At 40.5% G+C, this 25,584-nt stretch overlaps 1 protein-coding gene across 6 annotated transcripts in view; it reads right to left on the bottom strand.

The window, feature by feature from the left end:
* rbm27 (RNA binding motif protein 27) overlaps positions 1-25,584 on the bottom strand; it is a 101,381-nt gene that overhangs the window by 10,594 nt on the left and 65,203 nt on the right. For 3 of the 6 annotated variants that reach the window (XM_055642690.1, XM_055642686.1, XM_055642689.1), the window contains 5 exons: positions 25,405-25,509; positions 18,967-19,152; positions 11,308-11,391; positions 5,712-5,822; positions 2,730-4,512 (listed from right to left, as the gene is read on the bottom strand). In XM_055642690.1, the coding sequence (XP_055498665.1) occupies positions 4,366-4,512; positions 5,712-5,822; positions 11,308-11,391; positions 18,967-19,152; positions 25,405-25,509 (633 nt within the window). In that variant the 3' untranslated portion in view covers positions 2,730-4,365. The other 3 variants (XM_055642691.1, XM_055642688.1, XM_055642692.1) reach the window with 3 other exon arrangements.

Here is a 25,584-nt window from a genome sequence, read left to right as displayed (position 1 = left end):
CTGCTTGAAGTCTGCGATTCATGGACATCACCAGTTGCAGTGTGTCTTCTCTTGTGATGCTGTGCCAGGCCTGTATTGCAGCCATCTTTAGCTTATGCTTGTTTTGGAGGCTAGTCCCCTTCAGTTTTCTCTTCAGCATATAAAAGGCATGCTCAATTGGGTTCAGATCAGGTGATTGACTTGGTCATTCAAGAATTTCCCATTTTTTTAGCTTTTAAAAACTCCTTTGTTGCTTTAGCAGTATATTTGGGATCATTGTTTAAGAAGGAACTGCAGATGCTGGAAAATCGAAGGTAGACAAAAATGCTGGAGAAACTCTGCAGGTGCAGCAGCATCTATGGAGGGTAGGAAATAGGCAACATTTCAGGCCGAAACCCTTCTTCAGATTGTCTTGCTGTAGAATAAACTGCCAGCCAATGAGTTTTGAGGCATTTGTTTGAACGACCAGATAGGATATGTCTATACACTTCAGAATTAATTATGCTACTGCCATCAGCAGTTGTATCATCAATGAAGATAAGTGAGCCAGTACCTTCAGCAGCCATACATGCCCAGGCCATAACACCTCCACCACCATGTTTCACAGATAAGGTGGTTTGCTTTGGATCTTGGGCAGTTCCTTCTCTCCTTCATACTTTGCTCTTGCCATCACTCTGATTCAAGTTAATCTTTGTCTCATCTGTCCACGACCTTTTTCCAGAATTGTGGTTGCTCTTTTAAGTACTACTTGGCAAACTGTAACCCGGCCATCCTATTTTTGGGGTTAACTAGTGGTCTGCATCTTGCAGTGTAGCCTCTGTATTTCTGTTCATGAAGTCTTCTGCGGAGTGGTCATTGACAAATCCACACCTTCTTGCGTATGGCGTGCGCAGCCTAAAGATGTAGGACAACTTGTTCTATTTGACCTTATTTGATTGTGCACACCGATAAGGCGGACCACATGAAGGTTGCAATCTCCCACCCCAAATCCACACCTGACTCCTGAAGAGTGTTTCTGATCTGACAGACAGGTATTTGGGGTTTTATCTTTATTATAGAGAGAATTCTTCTGTCATCAGCTGTTGAGGTCTTCCTTGGCATGCGATTTGTTTGCGATTAGTAAGCTCACCAGTGCTCTTTCTTCTTAATGATGTTCCAAACAGTTGATTTTGGTAAGCCTAAGGTTTGGCTGATGTCTCGAACAATTTTATTCTTGTTTCTCAGTCTCATAATGGCTTCTTTGACTTTCATTGGCACAACTTTGGTCTTCATGTTGATAAACAGCAATAAAAGTTCCCAAAGGTGATGGAAAGACTGGAGGAAAGACTAGGCGCTGAGAGCTCTCTTATACCTGCATCAAGGAGGCAATTAAACACACCTGAGCAATTACAAACGCTTATGAAGCCATGTGTCCCAAACATTATGTGCCCTGAAATGGGGGAACTAGTGTATAAACACAAATGTAATTTCTACATGGTGAAACCAAAATGTATTAAATTACCCTTTAATAAAATCTGACAATGTGCACTTTAACCACATGTGATTTTACATTTTTTTACAAATCTCAAATTGTGGAGTAGAGGCGTGGGACTTTGTCCCAAACATTATGGAGGGCACTGTACAAAGTTAGTTCTGCTGGGAAAGTAAGAAAGCAAGTTTACACAAATTTCTTTCCCCTATTTATGCTCATGAGGTATTGTAGCCATCCCAAGCTTTTCTAACTTGAACAAATCCGTTGCCTTTTTCATCTGCCATATATTGGCAGGCATGCCAATATTAGCATACAAATTTGCAAAATTTGGCACTGTTAATTTACGGTTGCTTACTTTACCTTCTGTTTCTTTGGTCTATAAAGGGCCGCCTTGTTTGTTTCCAATCGTTTATGTATGCAGGTTAATTCAAGATGAAATTCAACTGGAAAGCATGCTTTGCTAAAGGAATCTTAACTATGTGATCCTCAAAAGCAAATCTCTGCATGAAAGTAGAGAAGCAGGATCTAAAGCAACAAATCCATTTACAGCAGGTCACTGAACATAGGGTGCAACCACTCCAAACATTTTTATGAACAGACCAAACCATTAACAATTGTTTTAGAGCGATAAAGGAATCGTTTATCGAATAAGACATGCAATCCAGTCAAATTCTGCACTCTGGAGCCAGTTCACAAACAATCAAACAGCTGAGAGAGGAATCCCATTTAATTAAGTGGCATTAGTTACGAAAAACTCTGAAAAACAATCTTCCTCATGTACATTCACCAGAAATCACATATTAGAATAATTTTTGAGCTACGGGTTTTGGCAAATTAGTGCCACCAGAAACTAGGTTTTTGTTTGATTATATTTTTTATTAAATAGCATTAGGTGTCACACAGAGATCATACTAATACTTCAAAAACAGAGACAAGAAAATACTTTATTTCAGGATTCTTTGGTACATATAGTTTATCTGCTACATACATATAAGCATGCATCACAGTATCATCTTTATCTTGCTTACTGATGGGAAATACTTTGAGTGGGAAGGACAGGAAATATATGATACTTTTACTTAATGCAGTCCATATTTCCCCTAATCACCTTTCTCTGTAGTATTTAGATAATGCATTGGAGTACATGCTACAACACGTAAACCTGTAACAAGTGCTGGGCTTTTCAGTTAATTGCTTTGTTCATCATATGCCTTGTGTATAACAGCTATAGTTTCCTCATTCATTGACCTCCTTCCTGTTGGTCTCCCTGGAGCTGGAATAACACGTAATATTTATTTAAACAAGACCCTGCAGATGGGACTGGAAAATCCATTTCTATAACCCACAACTAAAAAATTAATCTGACAGTGGCAATCGTATTTACTTTAAGTATTCCAGCTTCTATTGGAATTTAATTCCTCCTGACTGACTATTCTCAAATATTCCTACATTTACTTACCAATCACAGATTTTGTTCTTTTGAGCCTACTCAAAATGTGTCAATTTAATATACAAAAATTACGTCCCAAAACCATAGGTCCAATTTGAATAAACTAGATTCAAATGAATCAAAAAAAGTGATAGGTTCCCTTCAAAGTATTACATCTTCATTCCTTAACCTTGAAATTGTGCTGTAGAATTTCTCTCTCTCTCTCTCCTGTCAGTAGGAAGTTAACTTAGTTCAAATGAATGATGCATCACACCTTCATCAAACTAATGAAGTTAGAAATTAAAGTAACAGAGACCTACATTTAGCTTCAGCGAAAAACATTGCACATTTTTTTAAATCAAAATTTGACGATTTTATGGCAACCAAAATATATTTTCTCCATGACCAAGAATAACTGTTTACTGCTCAGATGACAACTTCAATCCTCCTTGAACAAATTAGTATTTTTGTATCATTATCTGTCTTCACTTCCATCAGAAAGATAAATTAATTGTAATTTCACAACATTCTGTATATTCAACTAATCAAAATAATTTCCAATTATTGTATCAAGTGGCACTACCAATCTTGATTCAACTACTTGTATCCTAATAATCCAGGAACAGAAGTTTTAATTAGCTTTTACACCTGGCCCTGTTGCAAATTCTTATATCATTCATATAAAGAGAATTTTCTAAAATAAAAGCGTTCAATATGATCATATTTTGTGTTGTATCTAACAGAAGATCCCAAAACACAACTGAGAAATATGCCCTTAAACCTGAACAAGCACTTTTATTGATGCTTATGATTTATAAATAAATTGAAAAGACAAACCCAAATTTTAAAAAGTACTTATTGAATTCTTGAACAATGTTCATGATTTAATTCAGGGAATTACAGACTACAAAAGAAATTCACCACTCATAAAATAAAATATAGTATCTAACAACAAATGTCATTACCTATATAAAGACGTAGCAAAGATATCTTGACAGATTCTTTGCAAATGCAGCTTGTTTAAGATTTTCTGATCAAATCTAGTTCAACAAATGGGAAAAAAATCTGTAGGTTTTACCAAAAAATCTATATCTATTTACATCATGAGAAACATGCACTCGAGAATGCTATGTAACTCTGATGAAAGGCCATCAATCTGAAATGTTAACTATTTTTCACTCTGCAGATGCTGCCGGACACGCTGAATATTTCCAACATTTTCTGTTTCACAGATTTTCAGCATCTGCAGTATTTTGCATTTTCAGGGCTATTGACAGCTTGGTGGTGTTACATTGAAAGCATTATAGCTTGAAGGTGTTACATTGAAGGAATTAAACAGCACAATTTGTTATTACAATTTTTTGTATTTCATAACATTTGTAAAATTGTCATGCCTTCCCCCCACAGTTCTGATAAATCGTTTTTTAGCAAAGCATTAACTTTTCTATTTTTAGTTGGCAAAGTATACTTCTGGCAACTTTTGTTTTTATTTCAAGCTTGCAGTGGTTCTCCATTTCATCTGTATTGATGTTCCGTACAAATCTAAGCGTTGGGAATTTGACCACAGCAATTTAATATCTTTAATAATGTTCAATGAACCATAAACACATATCCTACAGCGAATCATGGACAGCTGGAAATGATTAGCAGAATGAAGGTTAATAGAATTCTCCGAGTCACACAAGCTTCACTTTTAATTGATTTTCAAAGAATAATCGTGAGCTTGCCAAGACTGCAGCACCATGCAAATTGAAGTGTTTACCATCTTTTTAAAATGTATTTCTAAATTTCAACAGCGTCTATGGAGTCGGATGGAAAGTTTGTACAATAAATATAATATCCTAGTGCTAATTGCAGGAGATTACTTAATTTAGTTTTCCCTGTTCAGTAATTAGTTCCGTATACTGATATGAAGCAATGAAATATAGCATAAATTCTAAACGTAATAATTAATTTAATACTTGAAAAAAAGGAAGCTTATAATAAATGAAGTGGAAACACTCACAAAAAAATATTTGATCTGAAAGTATTAAAGCTATCATTGACTAACTATATTGGCCTATAACAGACATACTATATTACCAAAAATAAGTTATACTCATTCCTAAAATCAGTTATGACTTCCTGCATGACAGAGCAAGCATGAAGGGTCAAATGGCAAATTTGCTTAATCTTATGTTCTAATATAGTTAAGAACTTTTAGAAAAGAATGGACACTTGCATTCAAATCCAAATTTGTATTGCTTTGTGTTATCTTAGCAAGTAAAATTGCAGAGATGAAGGATTAGGTCACAGGAGCATGTAAATAACCGTACAAGGAATGGACTCTTGGGTGGGAAGTGGAATGCTGTGGCACCTTCAAGAAAGGAAAGATATATATTCAGTTAATTCACGTGCTTGTCTGAAGTTCACAGTAATGATAGCCCCATCAAATTTGACTTCTGGGCAAGCATTGGTGTTCTGTGGTGTACGTGCAACGGCAACAAGCACAGCTTGAAAGCTTGTGTCAGTAATCAGTCACTGGCACCTATTCAAGCAACATTAAGAATTTCCATCAGTAACCATTAGGCACACTTCAAGTTCGTTCTCACCTCACAAAACAAAATAAATTTAATAATATTTCAAAGTATATAGGTAATGCGGAAAACATTACAGTTAACTTGAACAAACTAAGGAGGCATATTTTCTGGCATGTTCCTCCTCGGGGTATCCTGATCAGAGTGAGATTTGATAAGAATGGTTGAGGGAAGCGGAGGGGGAGGGTGGGGACAGGTGTTACTAGCACAACTGTATTATTCCAAGCAGAGAGAAATTCTATGGCCAGTGCAGTACCTCTTCTTTTGTTTCCTCCTCCTCTGGTTCCGTTGATACTGAAGGTGCTTTTGGCTTGTACCAGGAGATCTGAAGGTTTCGACCTTTGAACTTTGCTCCCTGATTTGCTGCCTGTGCACAATTAAAAAAAAACTTTACATAAAAGTAATTGAATTAAAAACATATTAACATGCTAACAAAAATGAAAACCATTCAAATAAAGTAAAATAACATAAGCACTTACCTTTTTCCTGAGGTTGCACAAAAGTCTTCCCTCGTATGAAGCTGAGGGACTAGATGCAAAGTGCATCCAGCCCCTCGTTAGTATAGTGGTCCGACATTGGCATGAATGGGGAATCCAGTGCTGCCGCTCTGTGCGGCATCAGATCTCCAGCTTGGTTCAGACTTTTGCGTGCATGCTCATTAGTACAAGATTTACAGAACATTACGGTTGAACCATCTGCTAGCAATGGTTCCGTACAGAAATGCTGGTTGGAAGAAGGCACGATTCAACCCACTGCCTCTTGTATTCAGGGACACACAACAACTATTAAAAGTGATCCAATTAATTAAAAATAAAATCACCTGAAAACACACTTTAAAATAAATATTTATTAAGAGAGAAACCTGCTTTTTCTGCAGCCTGAAACTCCCATTAACATCAGTGGGGTCGTAGATTTAACCTTGCACAGGATGCAAGAGTAAATTCCTTAGCATAAACATTGTGGAATTACAGGAAGAGCGAGTTCCACTATTGGATTTCACATGAAGTCCAGCAGTGGAGCAAACAGAAAGGTTCACCATTCCAAACATGTCAGAAAATTTGGGACTTGCGTTGTTTGGAACCATTCCCATGTCTGAAGAAGGGTCTCGACCTGAAACGTCACCCATTCCTTCTCTCCAGAGATGCTGCCTGTCCCACTGAGTTATTCCAGCATTTTGTGTCTACCTTTGATTTAAATCAGCATCTGCTGTTCTTTCCCACCCAGCTCATCCCACATGAGAAAAAGTTAGTTAACTTTCTATCATGTTGTTTGCAATGGCCTTAATACATTTTTTTAACCAACATATTCATGTTCATGCAAACATCATTTGTCCATTATATATTGGGACAGATTAACTTCAGCATAAACTTCTCACTCCCTATCATAACACTACTTACTTGTCCTGCTTAACTTAGTTAAATCTACATACAACTGTGGAAAGTTTTTATATTAAATTCTCATCACCTTTCTTAAAGATAGGGTTTAACCTCGTAGCACAATTGTGTTTTAAAGAATCGATTGCACCAAATTCCACTGTTAAGGACAGGCATTCATTTTGAACATCTTTTTGTCTCTTTTTAAATTATATCGATGACATTCACTCATATTAATCACATTGATGATCATATACCTATGATCATACAAGTGCAAGCTACTTCTTTCTTGATAAAGATTTACAGCATTATCTTGATTAGTAAACCAGATCATGTTTTCACAATAACTAATGTCAAGATTATCTGAAAATCAAAAACCACACATGCTGGAAAACACAACATAAAAACGGAAAATGCTGGAAACACTCAGCAAGTTAGGTAGCACATCTGGTTTAGGTTTATTATCGTCATGTGAATGGAACTACAATTAATACTTTTTAGTTTGCTATCCAAACAGATCAGTTGTACCATACATAAATAAAATTGAACCAAACTCAACCACAACAGATAAAGCAAAAAATGGAAGATACAGAGTGCAGAAACATTTCTGGCCCTGGACCTTGTATCAAAACTGCAACGTCTCCAGTTCACTTTCCCAGTTTTGACAAAGGGTCTTGGATCAGAAATGTTAACTGTTTCTCTTTCCACAGATGCTGCCTGACCTGCTGAGAATTTGAGTTGCAGTTCATAATTCCATCCCTCTCTTTCCTTTAATGGTAGTACAGGTGCACAACCTTTTATCCGGTGTTCCAGAAACCGAAAAGCTCCGAAAACCGGCCATTTTTTCCAGATGTCGTCTGCGCACCAAAGCTCGCGTTTGGCGCCAAACCTGACCCAAAACGACCCACGGTCAACCCAGGTCTGTACTACTGTAGCGGCTGCCTCCTCCCTGGAGACCGGGAGACGCTTAAACATCTGTAAATCATTGCTTAAATGTTAGTCAGTTAGTTTGGAGGGCTTTTATGTGAAGGGGGGTGAAGGGGGTAAACTTTAATTCTTAGTCCCCTACCTGGTCGGAGAGGCGGGGAGCGGTCAATGCCTTACCGGGTCGCTGTGCAGTAAGCTCCGCAGCGCTGTGGCCGGTGGGGCCGCGGGCGGCGCCGGTTGTAGCTCCGACCCCGGCAACTCTACCCCTGGCTGCGAGGCGCTCCAAATCCAGCGCGGCCCGCGGCCGGACGCCCCAGCTCCGCGAATGTCGGGAGTCGGCAGCGTCGCAGCGCTGGGATACCAGCGGGGTGCGGGCAATGCCTTACCGGGTCGCCGTGCGGCAAGCTCCGGAGCGCTGTGGCCGCCGACACACAACATCGCGGAGCGTCGCTGGATTTGGAGCCGCGCAGCCAGGGGTAGAGTTGCCGGGGTCGGAGCTCCAACCGGCGCCGCCCGCGGCCGGACGGAGCCCCCAGCTCCGCGGCTCCAAATCCAGCGACGCTCCGCGAATGTTGGAAGAAGGCGGCCACAGCGCTCCGGAGCTTGCCGCACGGCGACCCGGTAAGGCATTGCTCGCTCCCCGCTGGTATCCCAGCGCTGCGACGCCGCCGACTCCCGACATTCTCGGAGCTGGGACGTCCGGCCGCGGGCCGCGCTGGATTTGGAGCGCCTCGCAGCCAGGGGTAGAGTTGCCGGGGTCGGAGCTCCAACCGGCGCCGCCCGCGGCCGGACGGAGCCCCCAGCTCCGCGAGGTTGGGAGTCGCCGACCAGGTAGGTAGGGGACTAAGAAATAAAGTTTCCCCCTTCACCCCTACACCACCACCACCACATAAAATCCCTCCAAACTAACTGACTAACATTTATGCAATGATTCTCCCGGTCTCCGGGGAGGAGGCAGCTGCTCCAGACTTTTCAAGCCGCCCGCGCTACCTACCTAATCTACGCTAAAAATCTTCCATTCTGAAATCCGAAAATGTCCGAAATCCGACAAGTGTCTGGTCCCAAGGCTTTCGGATAAAAGGTTGTGCACCTGTATTGTATTTTCTACCTTCCAATAAACAGTGGTGCTCCAAATTCCTTGGAATTTATGAAAAAAAACAATATTATCAACTCCAGGAATTTGTTGGCTTTTAATCCTAATTAATGTAATATGTATCTTTAATAACAGTTATTACTTAAGGACCAATTTTTACTTCACTACTCTCTTATTTACAATCCAATAACACCTAGAATCGGTTTTATTCTTGCTAGAAAAAAAAGTGCTGGAGTAACTCAGCGGGACAGGCAGCATCTCTGGAGAGAAGGAATGGGTGACGCTTTGAGTCGAGAACCTTCTTCAGACTGATCAAATTTATTCTTGCTAGTTTATTCTCATATTCTGTTTTGGTTCGTTATTTTTAGATTTTGCACTTGCTTCGCTTTTAATCTGATACCATCCTTAATCTCGTTCATTAGTTGGGGAAAAGTTATTTTCCATGTACTTTTTAAATTTCTCATGCATTGAATAGATTTGTTTGATCAGGCTGAATGCTTGTAGAATTTTCTTTTTATTTCTGACACCAACATATGCAATATCCTGCCATTGTAGCTGGACAGCAGCAGGGAGAACTGCTCAATCACAGATCTGTCCTATCTCAAAACCCAGAACATTATTTCCACCTGCAATGTAAACACACTCAGTTCCCTGCCATACTGATTAACACTAAACCAATTTTGATGAACAGAAAGAAAATATTTGCGCTATATTTATGTAGTTTAATCAGTCCGTGAACCGGGTTTAAATACAGACATGTTGTTGGAGCAGCAATTTTTTTGTTAAAGTATTTGTACTAGAAACTGGACTCTGCAGTTACTGAGATTACACAAAGCCTTACAAATCAGTTAAACAGGAAATTTTACAATTCATAAACATGTTCGACATTTGAAGAACCAGCCTTTAAGTAGGTAAATCTAATTTTCTTTTGGATCTAAAGACTTCACTGTGATATGGAAATATTACAGGAACTATCTTAATACAGAATTACGTTGTCTATATTGTAAATTATCACAATTTGAATACTGCAAGCAGGTCTGACATTTATTGCCCATCCCAAATTACCACTGAACTGTTTGCTGTGGCTGCTCGACTCAGTGGGTTTCAAATATATGTCTCCAAATCGTAGTAGATGGTTGGAAACCAGGTTGCAATTGTGTAAAAGATGGTTAAACTATCCTGGAGTACTGGTGAGTCTTAGTCTCCTTGTTTAGGAAGGGGTAAACTTGCACTTGGGCATTTTAGGTTAACTCGATTGATTCATTGGGTAAAAGGAATATCATGAGAAAATATTAAGCAGGTTTGACTTAAAATTCATCAGACTATAAGAATGAGATGTTAGCCCATTGAAACACAAACATTCGGAAAGGTTTAACAGTTTTGATACTGAGAGGATGTTTACTCTGGGCAAATCTGGAATCGGGGCATTATTTCAGATTAACGACTGGCCCATTTAAAATACAAGCGAGGAAAATTTTCTTCCTTCAGTGCTGCAAGCCTTTGGAATTATTTGCACAGACAGAACAGTGGAGTGTGGAATTACTGAATACAATCAGAGCTGAAAGAGATTTTAGGCGAGTCAACAGCTTAGAGTCAAGAAATGGAGTTGAGGCTTGGATGTTACTGAATGGTAGAGTATATAAGGCTGGATAAAGCACTTGTTATGTTAGTACTCTTTCTTATGTTAATGCAACAATGTACAGTATTAACAAACCACCTTTACTTCTATAAAACATTAAATTTGCCTTCCTAATTATTTAACGGTGCTAACAGCCAAATCTTTGTATTGCATCATTTGATAATAGCTGTACATTCAGATAATATCGTGCTTTTTATTTATTTTACTTGCCAAATTTCCCTTATTTATACTCGATCCGTTATTTTTTTTTTTTTAACTTAACCCAGCTATATCCCTTTGCATACTGTGACGTCCTTACAACTTGCTTTCCCAATTACTGTATAACTTGATCATTAACATAGATTGTATACAAATAAGGCCCTTGCACTGATCCTGGTGGCAACCTACTAGTTATACAATGTCATAAAAATGACCCACATTTCCTGTTAGCTCGTCAATCTATCCATGCTGATATATTACTCCCTTGGCCATGAGCTTTTATCTTGTACAGTAGCCTTGTACTTTAACAAATTTATTTAGGTAGTTAGAATCCATTGCATCTATTCATTTCCCTTTATCCATCCTGCAACCTCAAGATCTCTAACAAATTTGAAAAATATGATTTCCTTTTCATAACTCTGATTGCAAGAGTATGCAATCCAGGACAGTGAAAAAAAAAATGAAGAGTATTATTTCCTATCCTTGGGATGTGCAATACAATAGTTTTGCCCATCCTAAGATGCACTTGAAGACAACGGAGTCAACCATTATGCTTATGCCTTAAGATGTAATAATCTGGCAAAACTCATATAATTAACAGTGCGTCAATCGTACTACTTACATTTTCTGCTTCAATTCTCGACTTAAATGTTATTCTAACACTTAAAGGAGTATCCTCTTGAAAATCTTCTACTTCTCCAAATTTCTAAAGAAACCAGACAAAAGGCATTTTAAAAGATTAAACGGAAAGAAATCTGCTTAACTTAAAATGTGAGCCATCAGCTTCCGTTTCCAAATAATAAAGTACAAAACATGGTAGTCACAGAACTAATGTTAACAATTCAATTAAATCCTTCAGCTAAATTTTTCTGCAAATGTAAAGCTTCTGAAGATGTAAACTCTCAGGATGTTATTTTATTGTGCACTTAAGTTCTTATAGTTTTGTTTTACTCTTTGATAGTTCATAATGATAGTCCCCCAAACAACAGATTGTAAAAAATGTTGTATTTTGATTGCATTAATACAATTGAACATATCTGAAGCCATATTACAATTGGTTTGATGATAATTCCCACTGCATTAATGAGAGCACATATTCTTTAGCCCAAATTCCTCCGTGGGACATCAGCATTCACTTAAGAAGCAACTTTCAGTAAAAATATATAATAGGGAATGGACGATATATTATATAAAGTCAAAATCGTTGCAGGCTAAAGGGATTCTACTTTTATTTGTTAGGCTGTTCTCTCCTTTGGTGCCAAATACATAGTACAATCACATCAGTGGGTCTCAGCATGTGATGGTGGCTGAACAATTTGCTGCAGTCCTAACCAAAACACATTGGTGCAATTTCATGACAATATGAAAAAATTGACAAGCTACCACATGTCCACAAACTGCAGTGCAAATCCAATCAAACTAAAGGGATGAACTTGTGCGATCATGCAAAATTTACTGATCCAGCTCTTGATTATCCATTTTGCCATTTAACAATAAAGTTATGTTTCACAGAAATGTTATACAAATGTTATGGTTATACAAATATAACCATATAACACATAAATCACTTTATTTTATGTATTTTATGAATCCACTGGAAATGTTTTTTTGCTGGTAAAACCTTATCCTGAAAAGTTAGTGCAAACAGTATCAAAAAGAGCCCTACTTTCTAATCATCTAATTTGTGGTTTATGATAGCCCAAAATTTGACATACTATAACCCTGGTATAAATGTTTTATGCTGCCTATTCATTAAAAACCGCCCATTGAGTTAGGCGAGTGCAATAGCCCTTTCCTTCATGAAAGTACCTGGCCAACAATAGCAGGCATGTACTTTTAGTAGCATTGGTCAACAGGAGACGACGAGAAAATCCTCACGGTTAGAGCTACATCTGACAAAATATACGATGGTTGCAACTCCTGCAAGCCAATCATATTTGCTCCAGGACATCAATGCAAAATATCTGAAGACAGCATTCTAAGGCCTTTCATCAGCTGCTTCAATTATCTTTCAATCCTTCAACATAGGTAACACAGCACTCCATTGAAACAGTGTCTAGACAACTGCAAAGGAAGATATTGCCACTCGGGTATCGGGTAAAGGGCATCTCCAGAAACAGCTCAGCCATCTTCCAATCATGTCCAATGGCATCACCAATGAACAAAACTCAAGAGAGTATACAAAGTGCTAGAGTAACTCAGCAGGTAGACAAAATTGCTGGAGGAACTCAGCGGGTGAGGCAGCATCTATGGAGTGAAGGAAATAGGCGACGTTTTGGGTCGAGACCCTTCTTCAGATTGATACTTCAACCTCAATTATCAGTTGTGAAATCCCATGGGTACAATGTAAACCATCAGAACTTGTGGAGCTCTAGCTAAAACTCTGAAGCCATTCCATCAATTACAAACCCAAATCCACAACGTTTCCTGACGATCATGCCATCATAAATATTGGGCCAAAAGTTTGGAATTCCTTGTCTGTACAAATTATAGGATCATCACGAATTGGTAGCCAATCTCTAATATGATTAGGAATTAGTCATATATGTCAAATTTACCAGAAAGCTGCACCCCAACAATTTCCCCTATTCTCCATGCACCAGAGTAGAACCCATCCACCTAATTTAAATGTTTTTGACTTTTCTCTGTTCTTTCACTTACATTGAAATCTAATGGCTCTGGCATTAATCAGGAAGAAACCACCAACAATAACTAATTTCACAACTCACTAATGAGCCAGTTGTACGGATCATAACACAGCTAAAATGTGAAGGAGAGAACTGCAGATGCTTGGTCCTAAAGAAAGGGGACTTCTCTGATGATTGTTTTCCATACTAGATCATCGGAGATGTCCTCATTCTTTAGGAAATGGGGGTTCCCCTCTTCCATTATTGATGAGGCTCTCACTAGGGTTTCCTCGATATCCCACAGCTCCGCTTTTGCCCCCCTCCCCCCATTCGCAACAAGGACAGAGTCCTCCTTGTCCTCACCTTCCACCCCATCAGCCATCGCATACGGCATTTAATCCTCCAACACTTTCACCACCCCCAACAGCATCCCACTACTGGCCACATCTTCCCATTTCCACCCTTTTCTGCTTTCCGCAAAGACCGTTCCCTCCGCACATCCCACCCAAATCGCTCCCTCCCCAGGTACATTCCCCTGCAACTGCAGGAGATGCAACACCTGTCCCTTTAACACCTCCCTCGATTCCATCCAAGGACCCCAACAGTCTTTTCAGGTGAAGCAGAGATTCACTTGCACTCCTCCAACCTCTTCTACTGTATCCGCTGTTCCAGGTGTGGACGCCTATATATCGGTGAGACCAAGTGCAGGCTCACCGAGCGTTGCACTGAACACCTCTGGTCAGTCTGCCTAAACTTGCCTGATCTCCCAGTTGCTCAACACTAACTCCCCCTCCCATTCCCAATCGAACCTTTCCGTCCTGTGCCTCCTCCATTGTCAGAGGAACAGTGCAAATTTGAAGAACATCACCTCATATTTCGCTTGGGTAGCTTACACCCCAGCGGTATGAACATTGACTTCTCTAACTTCAAATAGCCCTTGCTATCCCCTCTCTCCATCCCCTCCTCAGCTCTCCCAGTCTTACTGTGTCCTACTACATTCTACCTCTGTCCTGCCCACTCCCGACATCAATCTGAAAAAGGGTCTCTGAAACGTCACCCATTCCTTCTCTGCAGAGATGCTGCCTGTCCCGCTGAGTTACACCAGCATTTTGCGTCTACCTCCTTAACACAACGAGTTGAACTTTGTTAAATATTTTAAAAATTGCTGTCGTTCTTTGCGGAGTTTTATTAGAAGTATATCAAGGCATAATTCAAATAGAGTCTACCCTCTTTATTACGGACCTCTTTATAATGGATTTTGGTTATAGCGGAGGGAACATCCCCACAATAATCAGTCACCATTGTCTCTTTAAGAACACAGGCTGCTAATTAGCATTGAAGTAGTTATGGATAAGGACTGGGCTGGTCCACCAGTTAAAGTTCTAAACTGGGGCAAGGCCATCTTTCATGGTATTAGACAGGAGCTTGCAAAAGTTGATTGGAGTAAATCATTTGTGGGTAAAGGTATGTCTGGCAAGTGAGATGCTTTTAAAAGTATGATAAAGAAAGATCAAGGCATGTACCTGTTAGAATGAAACCAAAGAACCCTGGAGTGAAGAACCCTAAACGACGAGAGAAATGGAGGCTCTGATCAGGAAAGAAAAAGAGGCATGGGTCAGATATAGGTAGCTGGGTTAAGAGCATCTCTGGAGTATTAGGGTTTGAAGAAGATACTTAAATTGGAAATCAGGAGATCAAAAAGGGGGATGAAATAGTCTGACAGATATGATGAAAGAGAATCCAAGCGATTTTAAGGGGAAACGGGTAACTGCAGAGCAAATAAGGCCGCTCAGAAATCAAAGTAGTTGCCTATCTGTGCAGCCAAAGGAGATTGGCAAGGTACTCGATGAATATTTATCCCCTACCACAGAGAAAAATAAGACCAGGGATTTTCGCAAAAATAATGGAGATGTCTTGAGGACAGTCCATATTAATATCAAGAAGCTGATGGATGTCCTAGAACATAATAATAATAATAATAATCTTATTTATATAGCACATTTTTAGTTAACTTGCATTGACCCCAAAGTGCTTCACATAATTACATTACATTTACACACAGGCAAAGGTGGGTGAAGTGTCTTGCCCCAAGGACACAACGACAGTATGCACTCCAAGCGGGATTCGAACCGGCTACCTTCCGGTCGCCAGCCGAACACTTAGCCCATTGTGCCATCTGTCGCCTAAGGAGATAGATAAATCTCCCGGACCTGAGCGGATATCCAAAACAACTGTAGTAAGCTAGAGAAGAAATGTCAAAGTATAAAGTATCCTTTACTGTCATTCAAACTTGTTAGTCCAGGACAAGGGGTCACAGCTTAAGTATAAGGGGGAAATCCTTTAAAACCGAGATGAGGAGTGGTGAATCTCTGGAACTCTCTGCCACAGAGGGTAGTTGAGGCCAGTTCATTGGCTATATTTAAGAGGGAGTTAGATGTGGCCCTTGTGGCCAAGGGGATCAGAGGGTATGGAGAAAAGGCAGGTACGGGATACTGAGTTGGATGATCAGCCATGATCATATTAAATGGCGGTGCAGGCTCGAAGGGCCGAATGGCCTACTCCTGCACCTAATTTCTATGTTTCTATGTCTATGTTTCTATGTTAGTTTGAACGAAATTACATAACTTGCAGTCATGACAGAGAATAAAATAACAGAACACACAATGAACACAGTTTAACATCCATCACAGTGCACCAGGCACCTTGTCACTGTGATGGAAGGCAAAAGTCTTAAAGTCCTTGTCTCTTCCTTCCTTGTTCTCCCTCTGCGTTGAGGCCATCCAGGCTTTCAATGTTGGGCCCCCTGCCGGGTGATGGTAAGTCCCGCGGCCGAATCCGAGCTCAGCGAACGGGCCGGTTCAAACTCCGCGGCCCGGAGCGGACAAAGCTGCCACCCTCCAGACCAGCAGATGAAGCTGTTGTTGCGGGAGCTCCGGAGATTCGGTCACCAACCAGGGACCTGCGAGCTCCAGATGTTGTCGTCCACTGGGCTCCGAAGCTCCAAAGTCGGGCTGCCGCCGCAGCGCCACCACAGCCCCGAAGTCGGCCATCTTCGCGATGGCAAGTCCTGGCACTACCTCCGAAGCCTCGAGGTCGGCCCCAGTTGGAGGGCGCCAGCTCCAACGGAAAGGTCACACCCCCCCCCCGAAGGAAAAGACTAAAACAAGTATCCTCTGCCCCCCCACACATACACAACTAAAAATAAACTAAAACATACGTCCAACAAGACAAAAGAAGAAAAAAGTCTTGGCTGAGATATATGAAGCATCAATGAACATGGGCGAGGTGCCAGAAGAGTGGAGGGTATCTAATGATGTGCCTCTATTTAAAGGCTGTAAAGAGAAACCTGTGAACTATAGACCAAAATGCCAAACATTAATGGTAGGAAAGTTACTGGAGAGGATTCTGAGGGATAAGATAAACAGCATTTGGAAAGATGGGGGTTGATTAGAGATAGACTGGGCAGGTCATTTTGTGAAACACCTACTCAGGTCCACCTTGGCCCACGCAACCTCCCGGTTGACAAACATTTTAACTCCCCTTCCCATTCTGACCTTTCTGTCCTGGGCCTCTTCCACTGTCACTGTGAGGTCACACGCAAATTCTAGGAACAGCACCTCATATTTCACTTGGGCACCTTTCACCCCAGCAGTATGATATTGATTTCTCTCATTTTAAGAAACCCATGCATTCCCTCTTTCCGCCCCTCCCCCAACCTCGTCGTCCTGCCAGTTGATATCCATATATCCCTTCATTATCTCCTCTTCCACAGCCAACAATGGAACATTGCGGGCTCCACCTTTCCTTGGACATTGGCGCCGGCTCTGATTTGTTCTGAACTTTATCATAATTCTAGTTTTTCTCTCCCCTGACTTTCTATCTGAAGGGTTTCAAACCGAAAAATTACCTATGCCTTTTCTCCAGAGATGCTGCCTGACCCGCTGAGTTATTCCAGCATTTTGTGTCTAACATTCAAAAGATATTTGGATAGGCACATGTATAGGAAAGGGTGAGAGAGATACGAGTCAAACACAGTCAAATGGGACTAGCAAATGGTGTCTTGGTCAGCAAGGACAAGTTGAGCCGAAGGGCCCGTTTCCATATTGAGTGATTATTACTCTAATTAGGCTCAGCAAAAACATCAATCTCTTTCCTATGTCATTGGGCTAGCTATTTCAGATGACAAATACTTCATCAATTTCCTTGCAAAAAAAAAAAATCTGAATAGTTGAGTATCCAAAGAAAAGCATTTACAATGTGTAGGTAGGAACTGCAGAAGCTCATTTAAATCAAAGATAGTCACAAAATGCTGGAGTAACTCAGCGGGAAAGGCAGCATCTCTTTTCTTGCCAATGTCGCTTGTGCCAATGTGCCACAATGGGAAATGTGGCTGGAACTCTGACATGGTTTTGTACTCTTTTCAGAATGGTCCCATTGCAACCTCTGGTTTGTATTGCCTCTTTTCATTCTTCCTACTAAAGACGTAAATAAGCATAAGCATCAATTCTGCATTGACTCTAAAACGTAATCCTTTAAATTTCAGCCATCAGCTCATTCCACTACAAATCTCCATTAAGAACATATTCTATATCCTTTTCACAGTCCGTTTTTCTTCCACATTTGCATATATTGAAGTGCACTATGCATTCCAGTCAGTGTGATCTTGAAACTGTGCTTGCAAGTGTAAGAGTGGAAGGGAAATGCTGCTATAACATGCCTGTCAGTGTCAATGACTGCTTGTCATCAACCATGTTCTTTTTCACTTAACTCAGTCATAGAGTCAATGCAGAAATGATGCTTGTTTATTTACAGTGGACTACATTTTTAATTTAAGGCATAATTTACCAATTACTTGATAACTTAAAAACATGGGTCTGTGAAGTTGTGTTAGCTTTCATTGCAAAAGGATTTGAGTATAGGAGCAGGGTGCAGTTGTACAGGTGCAGTTGTATAGGTGCAGTTGTACAGGGTCTTGGTGAGACCACACCTGGAGTATTGCGTACAGTTTTGGTCTCCAAATCTGAGGAAGGACATTCTTGCCATAGAGGGAGTGCAGAGAAGGTTCACCAGACTGATTCCTGGGATGTCAGGACTGTCTTATGAAGAAAGACTGGATAGACTTGGTTTATACTCTCTAGAATTTAGGAGACTGAGAGGGGATCTTATAGAAACTTACAAAATTCTTAAGGGGTTGGACAGGCTAGATGCAGGAAGATTGCTCCCAATGTTGGGGAAGTCCAGGACAAGGGGTCACAGCTTAAGGATAAGGGGGAAATCCTTTAAAACTGAGATGAAAACTTTTTTCACACAGAGAGTGGTGAATCTCTGGAACTCTCTGCCACAGAGGGTAGTCGAGGCCAGTTCACTGGCTATATTTAAGAGGGAGTTAGACGTGGCCCTTGTGGCTAAGGGGATCAGAGGGTATGGAGAGAAGGCAGGTACGGGATACTGAGTTGGATGATCAGCCATGATCATATTGAATGGCAGTGCAGGCTTGAAGGGCTGAATGGCCTACTCCCGCACCTAATTTCTGTTTCTATGTGAACAAAAATAACAAGTGGCAATGAAGGAAACAAAAAAATCCACAATAGAAAACCCCACAATTAATTTGATCAGTGTATTTAAATGTGAAGTAGTTTCTGGTCGGAACTTACCGAGAAGTGTGGCGTTAATTCATCTTTTTCCTCCTCTGTGAAGCCAAATACTGTTAATATTTTGGGCCTGTGATCAACCACCATATGCATCTGTGCACCTCTTCCTCTCACACTCCTGCCTCGACCTCTGCCTCGTGTTTGCAAGGTCTTACCACGTCCTCCCGGAAGAATGCCCAATCGTGCAGCCTGTAAGCAGACAATGGATTTACCTCTGTCCAATTATATGAGCATTACCATTAAAGACCTGGCACAAACAACGTGTCAAATTTGCACTACACAGCTCACATTATGTAATCGGAATAAAAATAACGGAACTGATTTGAAATGCAGAGATCTGCACAAGTGCAGAACTATAGATGTGCAGTGAGAAACAATTATAAAATATGAGAATTAGCAAAAGTCTACTAAAAAGGACACTGAACAAATTAAATAGCTCCAATTATTTTTGAAACCCTTCGGAACTCAAGACTTCACCGAGTACTTATTATTGAAAATTTCCCAATGGAATATTTTCTGGAATAAGTTTTTCCACTTTCAGAATTTCCTTTACCATGTTAGCAACTATACCTTAGTTTCATGTGTGTGAAAATAGGTTAGAAAATGCAGTAGACATTGATATTAATGGCGAGAAGCAATTGACATCTCAGTTTAAACTAAAATTTAGCATGCCCTTCTTCAGCTATGGAGAATCATTAAGATCAGAAAGCATTGATAGAAACTTAAATAGTATTTATTCAAGTTTCCCTATGCAACAAAGGCAATGTAAAATATGAACACAGCATTTCCTCTGGTCATTTTCATCAAATTAATTTCAGTTGTTGCCAGCATTGCATTTAATGCAACCATTATCCACACTGAAAATGTTATATAACTATTAGTTTAAAAAAAAAGCATTTTGTTGAATCATTGACTTCCCAATAGACTTGATAACAATTGAATCTGTTGATAATGGCTTGACTGTGCTCTGCCATTACTAACACATTTCTCAGATTCCTGAATGCTGCCCCCACACCCCAATATTTCAAACTCGTCAATTTTGCAGAGTCAATACATGGACACTGGGCTCACAACATTTATTTATTCACTGTCACCCCCTCATTCGCTGCCTCTTTTAACCGAGGCTGGTAAGAGTGAAAGGCACATATATTTTATTTCTGACTGTTCATTTCTTGGTCCTTTGCATTTCATTTTATGCATATGTTAATAATTTACACTCGGTATTAAAAACATTAGCAAATTTATAGATATTATAAATTGGCTGGTTGATAAGGATGAAGAAAGGTTTTTATTTCCAGCTGCAGAATGTCTGGTCAGTTAGTCATAAATTCGGCATAATATTTAACGCAGAGAAATTCTTAAACTTGATAAAGTATATAAATATGAAGGGCATCGATAGAGTAGATATTCCGAACCTTTGTTTTACCCGGGACTGGAGGACATAGGTTTAAGTTGAGGAGTCAAAATTTAAAGATGTGCAGGACAAGTTTTTTTTTGTTTCCTTTTGCACAGAGAGTGGTGGGTGCCTGGAATGCTCTGGCAGGGGTGGTAGTGGAGGCAGATGCGAGAGACAAAAGGCCTGTTCTTGTACTGGGCTATGTTCAAAATATGAGTAATGGCATTGATCAGGTGCAACTAGGTACTGCAAATCAGAGGCTATTGTGATGAGGAACAAATAGATCTTAGAACGCATATCCTCAAACCCTTGTGGGAAGCATTATAAAGTGGTTAAAATGAGAAATAGGACGGGTTTGTTTGTTAGTCACAGCAAAGAATATATAGACAGGAAGGCGATGCCAAGTATACATATAGTATGTATTTGGCACTAACTTGAGCATCATGTGCAATGCTGGTCACCACATTATAAGAAAGGTCTGACTATATTGGAGGCGGAAGAGAGGAGATTTATGAGATTTTTCCACGACTAGAAGGTTTTAGCTACCACAAAAAAAGTCTACATATGGCGGAGCCCTAGGGGCATCAACTGAAATAGAGATCTAAAAGAGCCTAGAATGGCAAATCATTGAAAAGACCATACGTCAAATGTTTAACATAAAGTATAAGATAACTTTTGCCAGTTTTAAAACTTGACAAGGATGAACTTTGGCCACAAAAATCACAATCTCATTTCCCCTAGAATGGCAAATCATGAACATTGAAAAAGACCTGAATGCACGTGAAGAAATGTTTTAACAAGTAAAGTTATCACCAGGGCTCTCCCCAAAAGTCTTCTGACCGTTGCCAAATAGGTACAGGTGCACAACCTTTTGCCAGCCTTTTAAAACTTGACAAGGATTTCAGAATGGAAGATTTTTACTTTGGGCGGCAAAAATCACAATCATTCATTTCCAGTTAGTTCCAGGGAAGAGGAAACTTTAATTCTTAGGACACCTGGTGCCAACCTCGCGGAGCTTTCTCAGATACTGCAATCATGACTGCATCTTCAAAGAAACCAGCGGGGACAAATCTGAATGCACTCCAAATTCGCGGAGCGTCGCTGGATTTGGAGCCACGCCCTGGGGGCTCCGTTGTCGCCGGTTGGAGCTCCGACCCCGGCAAGTTATCACCACTGCGGCTCAAATCCAGCGACGCCCCGAAACAGCGCTCCGGAGCTTCTACGGCGACCCGTTGCCAAGGCGCTGCGACGCCGTACTCATTCAAAATCGCCTAAGGAAAATAATGACCGGAAGCTGCATCTCTCACCATACATTGAACTTATGCCCAGGGAGGAGGCAGCCGTGCTACAGTAGTACAGACTGGGGTGACCGTGGGTCGTTTTTGGGTCTGGCGCCAAACGCGAGCGCGCAGACGACATCTGAAAAAGGTTTTCGGAGCTTTTCGGTTTCTGGAACACCGGATAAAAGGTTGTGCACCTGTACTCTCAAAATCACTAAGGAAAAATGAGGAAGCAGCATCTCTCACCATACATGAACTTTATGCCCTAACAAAAAGCTTCAACACCACCAATTGAAAAATGTAATCCTGTGAACTTTCATACATGTACAGATACGTGTGTTTAAGATGTGCTGAAGGTTATCAATAAATAAAGCAAGCACATTATTCATTTACTTAATTTAATGTTTTAGTTATTTACTTGAATTCTAACTGCTTATAATTGTTTTATATATTTGTTAATTATTAGTTTAGTTTAGAAACACAGTACAGAAACAGGCCCTTCGGCCCATCGAGTCCATGCCAACCAGCGATCCCCGTACACTAGCATTATCATACACACTAGGGACAATTTACAATGTTTACTGAAGCCCAATTAACCTACAAACCTGTATATCTTTGGTATGTGGGAGGAAACCGGAGCGCCCGGGGAAAACTCACGCAGGCACAGAGAGAATATACAAACTCTGTGCAGATAGCACCCATAGTCTGGATCGAACCCGTGTCACTGGCGCTGTTAGGCAGCGACTCAACTGCTGCTCCACTGTGCCGACCTAGATTATGATTAAATGTTTTTTAAAGTTTAAAATACTTTAGAATCCAATGAACTGTCATGTTCTGCTTGGGTATTCTGAAGTGGGGTGTTCATATACAACATATTAAGACTACTAACTACCAGAGGAATGTAGGCAGACATACAGTGGCCTGCAAAAGTATTCATACCCCTTGAACTTTTCCACATTTTGTCACGTTACAACCACAAACGTAAACGTATTTTATTGGGATTTTATGTGATAGACCAACACAAAGTGGCGCATAATTGTGAAGTGGAAGGAAAATGATACATGGTTTTCAAATTTTTTTACAAATAAAAAACTGAAAAGTGTGGCGTGTAAAAGTATTCAGCCCCCTTTACTCTGATACCCCCAAATAAAATCCAGTGCAACTAATTGCCTTCAGAAGTCACCTAATTAGTAAATAGAGTCCACTTGTGTGTAATCTAATCTCAGTATAAATACAGCTGTTCTGTGAAGGCCTCAGAGGTTTGTTACGAGAACATTAGTGAACAAACAGCGTCATGAAGCCCAAGGAACACACCAGACAGGTCAGGGATAAAGTTGTGGAGAAGTTTAAAGCAGGGTTAGGTTATAAAAAAATATCCCAAGCTTTGAACATCTCACGGACCACTGTTCAATCCATCATCCGAAAATGGAAAGAGTATGGCACAACTGCAAACCTACCAAGACATGGCCGTCCACCTAAACTGACAGGCCGGGCAAAGAGAGCATTGATCAGAGAAGCAGCCATGGTAACTCTGGAAGAGCTGCAGAGATCCACAGCTCAGGTGGGAGAATCTGTCCACAGGACAACTATTAGTCGTGCACTCCACAAATCAGGCCTTTATGGAAGAGTGGCAAGAAGAAAGCCATTGTTGAAAAAAAGCCATAAGAAGTCCCGTTTGCAGTTTGCCACAAGCCATGAGGGGGACACAGCAAACATGTGGAGGAAGGTGCTCTGGTCAGATGAGACCAAAATTGAGGTTTTTGGCCTAAATGGAAAACGCTATGTGTGGCAGAAAACTAACACTGCACATCACCTTGAACACACCATCCCCACTGTGAAGCATGGTGGTGGCAGCATCATGCTGTGGGGATGCTTTTCTTCAGCAGGGACAGGGAAGCTGGTCAGAGTTGATGGGAAGATGGATGGAGCCAAATACAGGGCAATCTTGGAAGAAAACCTGTTAAGAGTCTGCAAAAGACTTGAGACTGGGGCGGAGGTTCACCTTCCAGCAGGACAACGATCCTAAACATACAGCCAGAGCTACAATGGAATGGTTTAGATCAAAGCATATTCATGTGTTAGAATGGCCCAGTCAAAGTCCAGACCTAAATCCAATTGAGAATCTCTGGCAAGACTTGAAAATTGCTGTTCACAGACGCTCTCCATCCAAATCTGACTGAGCTTGAGCTATTTTGCAAAGAAGAATGGGCAAAAATTTCAGTCTCTAGATGTGCAAAGCTGGTAGAGACATACCCCAAAAGACTTGCAGCTGTAATTGCAGCGAAAGGTGGTTCTACAAAGTATTGACTCAGGGGGGCTGAATACTTTTGCACGCCACACTTTTCAGTTTTTTATTTGTAAAAAAATTTGAAAACCATGTATCATTTTCCTTCCACTTCACAATTATGCGCCACTTTGTGTTGGTCTATCACATAAAATCCCAATAAAATACATTTACGTTTGTGGTTGTAACGTGACAAAATGTGGAAATGTTCAAGGGGTATGAAAACTTTTGCAAGCCACTGTACATTCCTGGCAATTGGCTGGGTAAAGACCACCTCCCCCATTAGGCTTTACCCATTTAATCAACCTCACAGGAACTGTGCACAACTTTCAGAAATGTGAGATTTAATTATGCTACATTTTAAATAATTGAAAATGCATTGATGTTTGATTATCCTTTATTTTGCCTTTTTTCTATCTGCAAATCAACATTTCAACAGTCAACTCAGCGATTTATTATCATATTAATTTGAAGTTATACTTGATTCTTTCATCTTTCTTTGGAAATGCATTATGGAATACAGTAATTTTACTTTCTCAGCTGAAGTGAAATCTGAATTGCACAGGTTAAATGAAGAGGGAAATTTACTCTATTCAAACCACCAACATGCCTTAATCATAATCTCAATCCCATATTTCCTACACCATTTTTAAAATGCGCTCAGTTCGCTTAGACCTGCTGAATCTCCCGGTTGCTAGCCATTTTAACTTCCCTTCCCATAATGACCTCCCCGTCCTGGGCCTTCTCTATTGCCAGAGGCCACCCGCAAACTGGAGGAACAGCACCTCATAATATGCTTGGGTGGTTTACAACCCAATAATTCATTTGCGTATTTTAGGTAATAAACCATCCACCCACACCCTTTTTACCCCGCTTCTTACAGTATCCTGCCTGGGCAGGCACGATAACCCCACTCCCTTCCTGCTATATCCCTTTGTCTGGCTTCACATTCCTTCATTCGTTATCTTGCACCCTTATCTCCTTTTTCATCTCTAACCTATGCCAACCCATCTGCCAATAAAATACTCACCTGTATCCACCTATCACTTGCCAAGCTCTGTCCCACCCCTACTCTTTTTCCAGCCTTCTTTCCCTCCCTACTACAATCAGTCTGATGAATTTCATCTATCCTTATCCTCCAGAGATGCTGCCTGACCGGCTAAGTCACACCAGCACTTTGTCATTTAAGTCAAGTCATTCCAGCATCCAGTTCCTTGGTTTCTACAATTTTGATACATTTTGTAACAATGACAACCTGGTGCTAAAATCAGCTGCATGCTTTGCAGCTGTGCTGTAGATCTGCAACATTTCAAAACCACTTTAGGTCCTTCCAAACCCATTTTACGCAGAAACCGAGATTTAGTTCTATTTTATTTATTTGGTGTCAACCACAAGGTGATAGTTGCGAAATTGCCTATTCAGGTTACTTTGTAAGCTAAATATCTGACTGTCTTTGTTGATGTATTTACGACAAACCTCACCTCCACTTGGAGCTGGTTCAGCTTTTTACGCAAATCTGTCGTATCCTCTCCCGAGTTAAGCTTCTTGTGAAAATCCAGTTCTGCATCCAATAATTCCTTCTGTGCCTAGATACAAAAAAAAAGATAAATCAACCTTCAACTATAACTTCTAAAGTCAACAAAACAGTTGATACTCTAACT

This window comes from Leucoraja erinacea, chromosome 11, assembly GCF_028641065.1.
Source record: "Leucoraja erinacea ecotype New England chromosome 11, Leri_hhj_1, whole genome shotgun sequence".
NCBI classification, from domain to species: domain Eukaryota; kingdom Metazoa; phylum Chordata; class Chondrichthyes; order Rajiformes; family Rajidae; genus Leucoraja; species Leucoraja erinaceus.
This window is presented reverse-complemented; position numbering and strand designations above follow the sequence as displayed.